This window comes from Micropterus salmoides, unplaced genomic scaffold (assembly GCF_014851395.1).
Source record: "Micropterus salmoides isolate LMB-PRFRI ecotype aquatic unplaced genomic scaffold, ASM1485139v1 Ms_hic_scaffold_1, whole genome shotgun sequence".
Lineage (NCBI taxonomy): Eukaryota > Metazoa > Chordata > Actinopteri > Centrarchiformes > Centrarchidae > Micropterus > Micropterus salmoides.
In genome coordinates this window covers 5,196,837-5,211,625 of record NW_024040040.1, presented here as the reverse complement: position 1 = coordinate 5,211,625, position 14,789 = coordinate 5,196,837, and the positions used below count along the sequence as shown (strand labels likewise).

General features: G+C 44.2%; 3 protein-coding genes across 4 annotated transcripts in view; 2 read left to right on the top strand and 1 right to left on the bottom strand.

Annotated features, from left to right (window-relative positions):
- Positions 1–14,789, top strand: part of LOC119910112 (nucleotide-binding oligomerization domain-containing protein 1-like) — a 1,078,472-nt gene that overhangs the window by 439,856 nt on the left and 623,827 nt on the right. The gene's annotated exons all lie outside the window — the stretch shown is intronic.
- Positions 1–14,789, bottom strand: part of LOC119881802 — a 727,332-nt gene that overhangs the window by 370,104 nt on the left and 342,439 nt on the right. The window lies entirely within an intron of this gene.
- The window catches only part of LOC119904475 (zinc finger protein GLI2-like), a 79,567-nt gene that overhangs the window by 47,924 nt on the left and 16,854 nt on the right, over positions 1–14,789 (top strand). For both annotated transcript variants that reach the window (XM_038722197.1, XM_038721468.1), the window contains exons 4-5: positions 5,053–5,255; positions 7,573–7,752. In XM_038722197.1, coding sequence (XP_038578125.1) covers positions 5,053–5,255; positions 7,573–7,752 — 383 coding nt within the window. The remainder of the gene's footprint in view (positions 1–5,052; positions 5,256–7,572; positions 7,753–14,789) is intronic.

Sequence of the window (14,789 nt, the reverse complement as noted above, 5' to 3'; positions counted from 1 at the left end):
AGAAGAAGAAGAAGAAGCCACAGCTTGATATGAACCCAAGCTTTGTGTTATGCAGGTATTTGCTTGAATCTGAAGACAGAAGAGCTCTTGGTTTAACATCACGGTTCGTTGGGTGATCAGCTCATAGAGATGGGACGCTCCTCCTCTGTGATTAAGGTTGGGTCCTAACGCCTCTTCTGTACAAAAACGTTGAATCTTAAAAGAAAACTAGGACCTCATGGTTGGATATTCCTCCAGCTGATAGGATCAACTGGATTGTAATTAATATTGTTCTTTTATTATATTTAGAAGTGAATCATGCTGGGCTCTTGATTTCAGAAACTTGATGCTAAAGTCAGCTCCAGAATCAGCTCTGGAAACTCTCTCTTCTCTTGATGCTCCCTCTGATTTGCAGCACTGTGATCTGTTTGTTTGTATCTAGGTCATTTCTTCCTCTGCATGAGGAGGAAGGCGTTCAGGGGTTTCAGTTTGGGGGGGGGGGGTTATTTGCCTGTTAAGTTTGAGGCGTCCGCTTCACGCAGCAGACTCATAAACCTACAGTGGGAGTTTACTCAGCCGCACGCTGGACGGCGTGATTTATCTAAATCAGAGAGCTCCCTGAGCCCGACACCGGAGACGAGACTCACTGTCACACTGTAATTCATCTCTGGTGTCGCTGGGAAGCAAGACGCAACGCTCACACACACACACACACACACACGATAAAAAAAAAGACTTGAACACTTGAACAGCAGGGACAAGCAAAGAGAAGCACACTTTAGATGCACGTAGAGGAACGCTACGCTCATTTTTATGTCCAAACCCAACAACACACGTCCATGTAGTACCTCAGATATAAATTACACTGGACCATTAATCATTTGGAGGAATTTATCACATAAAATGCAAATTTTTAAAGCTTCTCAAATGTCAGGATTTTTACGTTTTAAATCATTATTAAACTTAATCTGTGATTTCTTTTACTTTTTGTTTAGACTAAACATTTTTTACCTGCTGAAGCCAAAGATTCTTGGTGCCAGTAAGACCAGTAACTGTTCACGATGGTCCAGTAAACAGAGAACATAGTGGTTTCATCTTTCAGTGGAAAACACCACATCAGGGCCTTTTGAGGGTAAAGTTACAACACAGAACGGGCCAGAAATCTGAAATAACAAGGAGCTGATGATGGTGATTTTATGACAAGCTGTAGCGCAAACAAGCCGATTTTAATTTCAGGATCTCTTTTGCTTCCTGACTCGATGTAGGATAAATGAACAACTCTTTAATCATCAAGCTTTTAGCTCTGGAGCTCCTCTCACTCATGACTGAAGGTGCTGTTGTCAGCTTCCACTTCCAGGTTAAACACTTCTAACTGCTTCACAGAAACAATCAGTATGTGACAACTCTGTTGCAGATAGGCGGTTGCCAAACGTTTAACCTTATAAACAGAACTCAGTGATGTCGTTTCTTATCATAATGAATTGCTTTGCTTATCCTGGTGTGCTTTCAACAAAGACTGAACATTATAAGCTTCGTAATGGAACAGTTCATGGCAGAGCGGATGTGTTTGATGGCATTAGATTGTACAAGTTTGCCTAATTAAGTGTATAAATACACATTTGTTAACCTGCAGTTATATTTAAAATCATACATTTTCAAAGCAAGTCAGTTTAGAATAAACTTCAACTGCTACATCAGCAACATCACAACCATCTACATTTTAATATTTCTGCGACTCTGGACTCGTTCTGAGTTCGTGTTTTAACGTGGCTGTAAAGCCACACACCTCATTAATGGTATTAATATCATGTCAGCAGCGGCTCCAGTGTGCGCCATTAAAAACAAATGCAAACTGCTGTAAAAGGAACAGAGGATAAGGAAATGTCTGCCAGGAGGTGTCACGCCTGATTAACGTCCTTTAAAGCTCACCAGTAAATACGTGTTTGAGACATTTCAGCTACACGCGGTCCCTGCTGCCTGTGCTTCACGTCATCCAGAGGTGTTTCATTGAGGCTGAAGCGAGAAGGCACAGTTGGAGAAAAATATCTGGCTCTGTAGCTGCTAAATGCTCCACTATGTTCACCGGTAGTTTTTTTATTGTTATTTCCATGTTTGTCTTTTGCTTGTATTGCTTGTACATGTGTCAACAAATAAAGTTACCTGAGCCTGCAGTGGAATTATCAGCTTGTTTAATGAAAACCGGAGAGTGAAGAATATTTTAAATGTGCTCTAAAACCAAAACTAGAAGTACTTTTATTTACATGGCGGCAAGATTAAATACACATATTTATGATATGATATGAATTAAAGTTTATCAGGGAGGTTTTGACTTTTGAGAAAAGTCATCTCACTCTGTTCTGGTGTTCAGGTGGAAGAGTAAAGATCTGCATTTGCTTTATTTTAGCAGATATCGATCCTTTAAAACATGCCAGGATCGGCCCTGATTTAAATATTTAGGATGAGCTCGGGACAACCTGTAATTAGTATGGCTTTAAAAAATTTGAAATAAAAAAAGTAGGTGCATAATGAGCATCAAGTAGCTAAAAACACTTTCTTCCTTCAAGAATTACTCCACAAACTACAAGTATCGTGAAAAGTTAAATCTGTAATCAGTTCCATCCACCTGAGAGCACACGCACATTCTTTCCACTGCAGATAAACGCTTCAAACCTCACAACGTTTAAAATACGACGCTCAACGCAAACTGGCCTGTAAGCTTCAGGCTCGTGAGAGAGTAAAGCTGGGAACGTTAACGCCCGTCCTGGAGAGCCGGAAATTAACCTCCCATCTCCCGTCTCAGCCTGCTGCCCGGCGCCGAACCAGGATACGCTCTGAAGGCCGAGCATTGTATTGAAAACTCCCCCGTAGCCAGACCTGAATATCTGAATATTACATGAGTTATTCACCACAATCAGTTGTTACGTGTGTCCTTTACGAAGCAGGCGTGCGCTTAAACAAAGCTTTTTCAAAGCTGGACTTAAAGAGAGAGAAATATTTATACACTTCATGTGATTCAGATTGTGATTGTTGGAGGAGCTCGTTATCACAGTAAATAAAGCCTCTTAGACTGGATTCAAAGACCGACAGAGCTCACCTGCAGGCGGTTACATGATAAGAGCATTAATAATTTAAACAGACTGTCGGACTGATTATGTTTTTGGGTGGAAAATCAGATCTTTATCTTCTGCACAGAGAGAAAGAACAACATTGCCTCACTCGTGATGCAATCCCACAATCTGGCGGCGAGGTAATGAAGCCTTTGTTGGATGTTGGATGATGGAGAATGAGTATTTTTAATTTAGTAGGCAGGTAAGAGACAGAAATGGTTTGGTTAATACTGAGGAAAGCCCGACACAAAGATCTGGACATTCACGACCTGAAGGATGTTCAATTGTTTTACTTTTTTACTCTTGAAATCTGTTGACACCCCTTTGGATTTCAACTTAAAACAACCTGGATTCTTTTCATCACCCCTAAAAAAAGTTGGTCCTTCAGATGAGAGGTTTTTACTGACAGTGATGTTTGACTTTAGAGGCGACTCTTTGAAGGGATGAAACAGAAGATCAGCACATTTTTGTGCAATTAATAACTGACCATGGGATTTTTTTCCTGTGGCTTCTAGATAAAGTATCTTCTACCTCGTCTGCTTCTTAACTTTTTTAAATCAATTGTTTGCTTTTATGAGTAAATTATATTTAAGTTTCCAAGATTTCCAACAAATGTCTGTTTTTTAGTTCGGTGGACTGTGAAAACAACAGGGACAAAGAGAAATGAGTCCATACTCCATGCACACGCACTCCGTTTTATAATGTACATAAAGCTGCACGCATGGTTTGTTTTTCAAATCCCACATATTTTGCCTTAATCAGCTGTTTGTAAGTGAGCATCTTTCCCTGAACTGCATCGACGAGGTCCTCACACAGCAGCAGAGAGAGCATCCTTTAGCATGGCCAGATGCAGAATTAATTAACCACAAGATGTATCTGTAAACTATTGTCTCTCTCAACAAGCTTTAATTACTACAATCTTAAACTACTGTTTCCAAAGCCAAGGCTGGCCTCTTTTGTCTTCTGTCATATTTACTTTATGATGTTACCTCTAACAGTATTAAAAGTTTTTGGTTGGACTGGTCAGAGTCTTTGTTTTAAGGGGTTACAATCCACAAAGCAGACTTGAGGAGAAAATGAGATTCTTGGTGTCAGCTTGACGCTCTTTCATCAGGCTCATCTTCCAAAAATCACAGGCGTCCCTGGATCGACCCTGGAGTATTTCTCTCTCTCTCTCCAGATGAGATAACACCGATAAACAAAACCAACAAATGCCCCGTGGGAAGAGAGTCATCTGGATAGTTGGTTGCCCGCCATTCAACACATCCTCCCTCCCCGTCTACTCTTCTCCGTGACCCTGATCTCACCTCGTTCTTCTGACTCTCTCAGATCAAAAGCTCGATAGAGGAACCGCGTTAGACGTGATCTCACTCTCAACGCAGTCTGTGTACGCGCTGAGGTGGCGGCTCGGAGGATCAGGTTAGCAGATGGATTACTCGGGACAGGTTTGTCGAGTGTGATGAAGCTTCAGGTGGTTGTGTCAAAGCGTGCTCCAGGAAGATTTTCTCTTCTCTTAAATAAGTGCAGAAAGTCCTGATTTCAGTCCATGCAAAGCCTGACATATCTTCTTCCTCTGAGCCACAGAGCTCCTTTGTTGTCCCAAAACTATTAAAAACACATCAGAGAGCGCCTCACTGCAGCACTGGCTTCCTTCATCACCATGAACACACGCTGTAGTTTACTCTGACTCAGTCCCACACACACCGTCCTGCTGCCCCAAATACTGAAAATATTCCCCAACCAGTGCACTTTTGTTTGATAAAAACTACGGTGAGCAGCTGTTTTTGGAAACTACAGATCTCTGAACATTTGTGATGAAGATTTACATCTCCAGTGAAAGACAGGAAGTCAGAAAGTCCTGAGAGACGGACTTACATGTTGTTGGTTTGGATCTGCACATGAGATTTGTAGCCTGTGTCCAGGATCAAAACCACTCACGGATGTTCCTTTTCTTTCCTTTCTCTAGCCCCGCAGGTTTGGCCGGCAGCCCCGTCATCTCCGATATCTCCCTGATACGCCTTTCACCCGCCGCAGTGGCAACCGGTGACTCTCCCTTCAGCCCGCCTCACCCCTACGTCAACCCTCACATGGAGCACTACCTGCGCTCTGTGCACGGCAGCCCAACGCTGTCCATGATCTCGGCAGCCAGAGGACTCAGCCCGGCTGACTGTAAGTCCACAGAGCAGCTAAACGCCTTTCATCCCCTTTCTTTCTACTACAGTGACGCCGGACTCTATTTTATACATCTTATATCAATGCTTCAGCTCTCTCACATTCATACTGATCAATTCTGACCATCTCTTACCTCGCTGTACAGCTTCCCAGTTTGCACTGATTTTGTGATTTACAGGTGACGATCTAAAAAAAGTCACTTTAAACCAAAAGTCCCCTCAATCACCCGAAAGACACTATAGATACTTCTGTGAGAGGTAATGAGCTATAGCTTCTGCCTGCTCCTTCTCCGCCTCATTATTTTGTGGCTGTGTAAGCCAGGGGTTTCCAACCAGTTTGTCAGTACCCCCCCCAGTGGGTCCCAAGATAAACCAGAGAGGTCACAAGATGAATAAAATAATTAGAATTAGGTTTCTTTTTTCAGACTTTTCTCTAATAATTCCTTTGATTTCTTTTTCTTGTGACATTCTGGATTTTTTCTCCTCAGATCTTTAAAGATGAGAAGGATAAATCACACTCATGTACACTGAGGCCATAACCTGTGATGGGGAGTCACAACTTGCATTATTTAAAATAATATTTAGTGCAAATGCATGATCGGAAGAGGTTTGCAGCGGCTGGGTTTTAGAAGGAAAGTCAGAGCTTCTTTAGAAAATGATTTTCAGCAGGGAATAAGATGAATAAGATGAATAAGATGACGGCTGGTTACATGAATTGGTTTTGGAGCAGGGAGAACCTTGACCTGCACTCTCAGGTGCTTTGAGACGCAGAGGGGGTCCTTTAAATAAAACAAAGAAAAACTGGCAAATACCCCGCCAAATTCACCAGGATGCGATGACAACTCTTTCTTCAGCGCTGAATTAGAATAACAGACTGGAGCGTGGCGACGGGGCGGGATATAAATCTTCTTTTACTCTCCGTCAGAGGTAATGTGGCAATGCTTTTAAACTTAAATAAGCGGCCGCGCCTGAGATCTGGCCGTGATGATAAAGCGAAAGGGGAAAAGTATGTGGGAGCCTATTTGTGGTGGAGGGAATGCAAATCGCTCGCTGAAAGACGAGGCCTTGGGTTTGGAAAAAATGGAGGCCGTTGGCTTTTATGTGTTCCAGGTGACCTTTCTTTTTTCCATCCGCATCCGACATGTAAGACGGGATATCATGCTGTCGTCACCTGGAGTTTTGGTTTTTGAATTAACACAGCTTTATTAATGTGATTTTAAGCATCTTTATCTGTCTGTATTACTTCAGGGAACCTTGACTTTCTCTTTACTTGTTAGGTTTTTAACCGTGGCGATCTTTCTGCTCTCTGTCACAGTTTCACTTGATTAAGAAACATGCTCTGGCCTTTATCTACCTCTTTCCTAATCATTCAGAAGGTTTTTTTACGGTGGAAATGTGATCCTGTAAGAGAAAAGTGAAGGAAGCTACTTCAGCTATGAAGTCAGCTCGAGCATAACGTCTGCTCTCTTTTAGGTTGAGAACCCTAATGCCGTCTGAAAGATCACTCAGGCGACGAAGGCAGGAGGTAAAACGCGGAGGGGGGGGGGGGGGGGGGGGTTTGGTTTGCAGACCGGCGTCTCCAGCAGATGCAGAGGTAGAAACACTCTGAGGATAGGGGGAGTAATTCTGGAGGCGTAAAACAAATTTAAACCAAACCTTTATTGGCCCTGACATTTTTAAAAGAGCTTTACTGGGTGCAGATGTTGACACCAACACACGCCAGGTGAACTCAGAGACAGACGAACACATGAAGGGAATTACATTGACATTAAACACAATTTAAAAAACTTTTTAGTTCATGAAGGGAAGACCGACCATACAGAGACTCTGCAGGCAGATCTCTTTCAACCAACATGAAATTCACAGAGACAAAGTTATACTTTGAAGCATGCTATTTCCTGAGAAAAACATTAAATATTGAACATTTCATGTCCAAGTCGTTCATTTTAGTGTAATATTTGATCTCTAGTGACACTGGAACACAAAATACTACTTGTGTCTGACTTTTTTCCTCATGAGGCTGAGGAAACAATCAAACAGAGCAGAGGCCTAGTGGAGGGGGTGGGGTGGGAGCACCTACACGGGCCGTTGCACATCACTGACCCTGCCCCGCAGGCCCCTTGGTCCATTCAAGGATCTCCTCAGCGTGAGGCGGGACATACCAGGAATTCACCCCTCGGCTCCCTTTTCTCACTCCTCCCTTTAGTTATTAACTCCTTCCCAGCATCCTTCGTCCTCCTTTGCCTTGTTCCTGATTATCTTCCCTTTCTCCCTCCTTACACACTAATCTTCTCCCCCTTCTCCCTCCTCCGCAGTGGCCCACGAGCATTTAAAAGAACGCGGGCTGTTCGGGCTTCCTCCCCCTCCAGGGGCGAGCCCGGCCGAGTATTACCACCTGATGGCCAGCCACCGGAGCCCCTATGGCGAGCTACTCATGCAGGGGGCCGGGGCCACTGCTGGGACTCACCTGTCCGACTACATCGCCCCCATTGATGGTGAGTAATTTACTCTGGGAACAAACAGGCTCAGACTGGGATAGCTGAAATTCACAGCTGTAAAATCACAGAATGCTTTGACTCGTTTTGGTTTTGTGGCACATTTCCTGTTTGGTTCAGAGTTTGCAGAAGCAGCAGGCAGCTGTTTGCATCAAACAAGCATCAAAGCCCTCTGTTCACTACCTGCCAAGCAGCAAACAGCACACAGATAATTCCCTCAGGAGTCGGTGGAGACCAAAAGCAGAGTGAATGTGGAACTCACATTCATCAGATGGACACAAACACAACTCCACGTGTGTAAAGAGGCAGTTGTTTGCTAACAAGTTGGCCATAGTGACTTTAGAAGGCACTTATATGTCCACAAGTGTGTGGCGATTTAGGTGTTATGGAGTTATTTTGCCCCCTAGTGGCCAAAAATCTATTAATGCAGCTTTAAAGAGGTGGTATTAGGCAGCTCCTCTTTTCACCCTGTGTGTTGGACGCTCCGCTCTTGAGCTACAGAGTGATGCATCTTACTTGTACAAAATCTTTGTTGGGAGTTGCACATGCGCAGTTCCTGGTTTAGGACTACTAGCCAATCAGAAGCAGAGAAGGGCGGGTCGTAAGAAACAAGGTAGTGTGATCCAAATCAAAGCCGCTTCAGACTGCGACGTAACAGATGGTATAAGTTACTCAACCACACAACATCATTGTTCCACATCTTACCATAAACAACTACAAAAATCACCATCTGCCTCGCCGAAAAATGCTACCACAGCGCAAATCGATAGACTGGACTCTACTCGGCCCTGCTCCGTTTTCCATAGTTTGTTGTCATAGCGACGCCACACACACCTGCCGCGACGTAATGTTCAATGCGACACACACACCAGCGATCCACACAGCTTTCTCTTTAAGTTAAAACATTTCAACATTCCTCACGATGTAAAGACAGATAAGCGGTATGAAAAGCTTCCAGCTGTGTTTTCCTCTGCCGTTGTTGCTGCAGCGGTCTGTGTGACGGCGGGAGCAGAGGGCTCTGTGATTGGGCGGCTGGGCGGCCTCACGCGCTCCTCCCGCGGGTCACAGCAGGCTTCCCCCGCCGCCACTCGCGGAGCTCCTCAACTCCCAAAATATTCAAGCATTTTTGTTCCGCCATCACTTCTCGTAAAACTGTCAATATTCAAAATCTACACAGCTGATTTCTCACCTCAAAACTTCTCAGAAGTGGATTTAGTCATGAAATAAAGTATGAAACAGTAAAATATAAAACTTCCTGTTGCTGCCTCTGTCTGGCGCAGCAATGATGATGCAGTGAATAGTGAATATTCTTAGTCGTGTTTTCACGTTACATTTTAGTTTCCCTCAGCTCGCTTGGAACCTCGACGGAGGAGATATGAAAAAAAGTACCTGGAAGCAGGTACAGGTGCAACATTTCTACAATGGAAACCCAAACAAAGGCGAGTCGAGCCAAAGGGCCTCCGCTCAGACTAGCTTGGTTTGAGGGCGTCTGACCCCGCTAGCCGCTTGGCGAGCTTTATGACACGTTTTCATTGTGACGTCACAAGTAAAGGAAGTGAAGGGCTGGACTACAAACGAGCTGTTTTCAAGAAGTTCAGAGCAGAGTTTTCTGTGGGAGATGGGAACTCCCTTTGGGCTTTTTCACTTTGCAAACCTGTTACATGCACAAAAAAGAATATAATTCAATAAAGGAGAGGGAAAAAGTCAAAATACCACCTCTTTAATGTAAGGCTGAAAACAAGTTTGAGACAAATACGTAAAAAAAAGTAGGGATGCAACTAATGTTTATACTCATCAATGAATGAACAAATAAAAAGTCAGAGAGGTTGAAAATGCCCATCAGAAGTTAAAGCCAAGGTGGGGTCTTTAAATGTCCTGTGTGGTGTTAAGCTTATGACCAGCAGTTTAAAACAGCTGAAATATTTCTCTTTCAGTGACATTTGGCAGATGTTCCAGTCCAAAACTGATTTTTAAGTATTTTATCAAAAGAAGCCGTCCAAACTCTGTAAATTTTTCTGGACTCTTTTATCCGCACTACAGGAATCTCTCTCCACGAGCAGAACTTGAAAAAGAACAAAGATTTTAAATGCTAAAAATTTACTCGACATGCTCATTACCTGCTAGTCTTTGGAATAACAGTTGAGGAAAAGGGATGGTGAATGTCAGGCTAACACGGGCGCTTGTACCCAGGTCAGAGGAAGGTCTTCTTCTTTCCCAGCAGCCCACCCTGCTCTGTCAAATCAGCTTCTTTGACACTGATTAAGAAGAATGAAATTCCCATCAGGGTGTCGAGTCCGGGTGGATGATGAAACAAAGATCACAAGAGGGGCGTATAAATAAAAAAGGCTTGTATACATTTTTCATGTCAGACTACTTCAAACAGCCGAGGGCCTTCAGGTATCAGCCGTGCGCTGCACAATATTTCTCCCCCCCGCCGTCCCTGAGCCAGCACTTTTCCATAAACACCCAGGACTTATTGTGCCGCTGTGACATTTCCAGTGTTCGCCATCACCGGGCACATTAGGTCGCAGCAGGTATAGTTAATGTCCTAAGTAGCTGGTTTGATGCGCCGCTTCGCTCTGCACCTTAAAAGGGTAGCCACGTCTGAGAGGGAGAATGATGGCGGAGGGGAACACCAGAGAGGGTAACGTCATCTGTGCGATACGATCTCTTCTTAATGTCTGCCGCCTGTGCTCTTCCAGGGAAGTGACACTTCCTGTTTGTCACATACTCAGATATGTGATTTAGTGACATGATAGTAACTGGATTCAGGGGTGTTTCTGGCCGTCTGTCGGTGCCCTTTGCTTTCAGTGCGCATCCTGAATAAACTGCCAATCGCCTCATCTGTGATGTTGAAATATTAAAACTAATATTTCCACAGACTGCAATACTAACCTCTTCTTCTTCACTGCCGGTCTGTGAGCCACTCACGCTCGTCTGAGGAATAGAGTTGTTTGCTGCCTCGCTCAACAGTGTGAAAGAACATCAAAGAAAATAATTTAAAAAACAGATTTTATCTGTTTCTGTGAAAGAGGCGAAGCACAGTGATTGGCCAGTGTGAAGGTAGGCAGGTAGGTATTTTGCAGTCTGGCCATTCAGAACAGGTACACTTGAGCCTTTTGCTGACCCAAACAGCCCTGTGTTCAAATAGGGTACGGGCGTATTTGAAGTTATGACGGCAGCAGGTCCTTGGCGAGTGCGAGGTAAACAGCAGAAATATGGCATTAGTACTTGTGCAAAAGTTGAGCCTTGTTCAACGTTTCTGCTGGACAACCCTCCGACAACCCTCCGAGTCCTCCCCTGCTGTTTCGGCCGACTGGTGAGAGTGAATGAGAGGGCTCAGGTCGATCTGAACATGCTTTAGATGTGGTCAGATGTCATATTACTCAGTGTCTTTGTAAAGGATACTGAGATTTTAAAGCTTTCAAAATAAATTCCATTTCTGCAAAAAGTGATTTTGCAACGACAGATCCAGGTGGCGCAGAGTGAAACAGCAGAGCAGCGTCTATCTAAGGGGAAAAGCTAGAACTGGGAAAGTTTCAGCTCCTGAAAGGTGTTGTTTTTTAACCAAAATCAAACTGGTTGCAACAACTGGTTGAAAATATTTGGTGATATTTAGGAAATTCCACAGTTGATGTCCAGCACTGGACGACATGCACGCAGAGGTCGGAGGCGGAGTCAGCCTGGGTTAAACCCTTCTGTGCAGGTTCAGCAGACGGAGCGCAGGGTTGTGAATGAGCCCGCTGTGTTGTGGTGTCGGAGGCCAAACTCGAGCTGCTGAGAACGGCGGCAGGCTGCCAACAGCGTGAGGCCGTTCGGCCGGGGCTCACTAAAGCTGTCATAACTTAGTTTCCAGCCGTCCCGAACACTGTGCAGAAACTGTTGGATGTGGCGGGGAGAAGAAAAATCTCTTCACTTGCCAAGTGCAGCGTATGTTTGATTATTTGAAGCTGAGAACATTTCACTCCTCTGCACACCAAGAGAAGAGGAAGGAAGGCTTTCACCAACTATTCACTTTTGTGTGTTAATCGAACGGAGGAAAGGCTGTATGATGTTCACCGTGATGGGTTACCTCTAATTTCAAGTCCCTGCAGGTGGATTTTCACACTGTGGAGCAATCAATAAAAAACCAACAGATGCCCTGAAATGTAGGAAAACCTACTGAAAATAAAAAGCAGTCAGATATGGCTGTAATTTTAGTCTTTAAAGTTAGTTTTGCTCAAAACAAGTGCAGATACAAGTGCGAATTTTGAATTATTGTACATTTAGTCACGGGAGAAGATATGCTTGTCGTCTAAACGTCAGCTCATAGAGTAGATATCTTTTGAAGTTATAATTCTCATGTCCTGCCTAAAGTTTTGCAGTCAGTGCTTTGGAAAACAGTTTTCCAAAGCACATAAGAATAGTATAAAAAAATGTGGCCACATGCAAAATGCGTGCAAAGGCTGGTGTGGCGTGCCTTGCTCAAGAGCTCCTCTTTGAACGAGGACAGAGCATTTCTTTTTCTCTTTCCCAAATGTTTCCCAGCAGCTGCGGCATCGTTTGAACCTGCAACCTTCTGGTTTCAAACAGTTCAGTTACACACAGACCACAGCGGCACCGGGAGCCTCAGGGGCTGCAGCACACACACACTCTCCAAATCACTCCACTCCACGCACACTGGCGGCTGCTGATATAAATCACAATGGAGGAAGGGGGAGGGGGGGGGGGGGAGGGGGGAGGGAAGGGGGTTTTGGGGTGAGGAGCGAGTCGAGCCGGGCTTTTCCATTGGTCCATTTATCAGGGGAAGTGGCACATTAATAAACACATCTCCCCAGAGGTGAGAGGAAGTAACAGAGATGAATACGGCTGCTAGTCCTGAACGGCTTCATCTGAGCCGCCACGATCGCCGGCCCCGGCCCCCCCGTCACCGTCAACCTGAGCTACATCTCAACTTTAGCTGCTTAAATGTCCAAATTAGCGTCCCATGACACCAGCCCCCCAAACGGTAATGTCTTTGGTAATAAACCTCCCGAGCCGAGGCATCCCTCGAGAAACGAGCGGGGATGTTTTTCTCTTCTGTGGATTTGTTAGATCATCATTCAAATTCCATATGTCCCGGGATGAAGACGTCTCCCCGCCTCCTCAAGTCTCAAAGCACCGATTTCTAAACAGATAGCATATGTTAGAGATTTGTACCGGAGGACATACTTAGAAACAACCTTTTAGCCCCCCCTCATTAAGGACAGCAGTGAAAGCAAACAAAGCAGAGTGAATCAGTGGGGGAGATTACACACCGAGCTTCTCTCTGTCGGAGGAATAAGCTGAACCTCGGGCCGCTCGGTTTTCTGTGACAGGAAGTGAGGGTTTGATCCACGCCAGATGTGGTTCCCCTAGAACGGTTTCTGTGTACAGCGATCAGCAGAGATTGTCATAATGTCGAGCGCGGCAGCCTCGAGGAGAGTTTACATTTATTGGATTTTTGTGTCTTAGTAGTTCTCTTAAAGGAACCCTGAGGAGTTGTCTTGTAAACAAACACAGTTATGAGTCCCTGAGGCCTAACAAAAAATGTTGAATGCCCACGAATGCCCCTCATAAAACATTTGAAAAGCCAAAGTTTTTGCTTCTTGGCACATTACTGCCGCCAGCAGCTGACAGACACGGCCAGTCTTTGAGGTTAATGCCAGCTTCATTTGTGATTTTACATAAAAAGTGAAATGTTTCTAGCAGAGGCAAGATGTCTTAAAAACATTAGCTAGCTGTGATACTTGGATACACCAACCGCAGGTGCTTGGGATGGTGCCTAAAACACGAACCTATACTCAGGGTTCACACACAGTTTGACCAATGAATGAATTTCCAAGACTAAACAAAAGGAAAAAGAACAGGCTCGTGTCTGCACATGGTTTGTAAGAATGATGCCATCGTACCTCCCCAGTTGGTACTTCATTCTTAGACACAGCATCTGTCACTGACGCACTGTTGGGTATCCTCGCCGTGCTGCCCAGGTTGAAAAAGACTTCGCATGCAGCAGCACACAGGTCTTTGTTTCCTTTGGCGTAGCTAGTTCTCCTGCTTCTCCCATGTTTGAAATGTCTTTTACAAGCCACAACGCATACATGTCCTTGTGTAACCAAGCATTATTGCATACACATTTCCCTGGCAGTGTGTATTTTCCAGCTAGGTAACAACACAAGCCCGAAGAAGCGCGTGTACTCTGGCATAAGTGTTATTGGAACAAATTTCCATGACTTTTCCAAAACCTTTGGGATTTTTAGTCTTTTTCAGGCCTGCAAATTTCATGACTTTTCCAGGTTTTTCATGACTTTACAAACCCTGTATGTATAGAGTCTGCAAGCTGCACAACGATAGTGACATTTAAATATATTAAGTCAATTGGTTCAGTCAGTGCATCGGCCAAAACTACCACCAACAAAATAAAATCGAAACTGCTGGGTTTCAAGAAATAGATATGTACTGGAGTATGTGCTGCCAGACTGCACACCCACGCTTATGCACATCTGGAAGCTGGATCGGTGCATTAGAGGCCATTATGCTGTACAATACAAAGTAATACAAGTGACGGGAAAACACATTTACAGAGGCCAGAACCCGTCCAGTTTAACAGGCTCCCAGAAATCAAAGTGAAAGTGGCCCTGTGGTTCAGAGAGACTCCCTGAATGCTTAGCAGAGCTGAAACAATTAGTCAACTAACTGATGAGTTAACTGGCAAAAAAAATAAACAATAATTCATTTCAGTCAATTATCAAACAATAACAAACATTTTCTGTTTCCAGCTTCTAAGATGTGAAGATTTTAAACGTTTCAGACAAAGACGTCACGTTGCTCCGACAAAATCTGATTAACAGCTATCACTGTTTTACAAACATCCACATAAACAAATAGTAGTTTGGGGAAGAGTTTAAATTTCAAGGCCTTGTCTGAATTTACATTTCAGAGCTGAGATCGATCAGGTGGCTCTGCATACATTTCCTCACAGTTGAAATCAATTTTCTGTAAATTGCCCTCATTTAACATCGTGAAGTACAACCCAGACT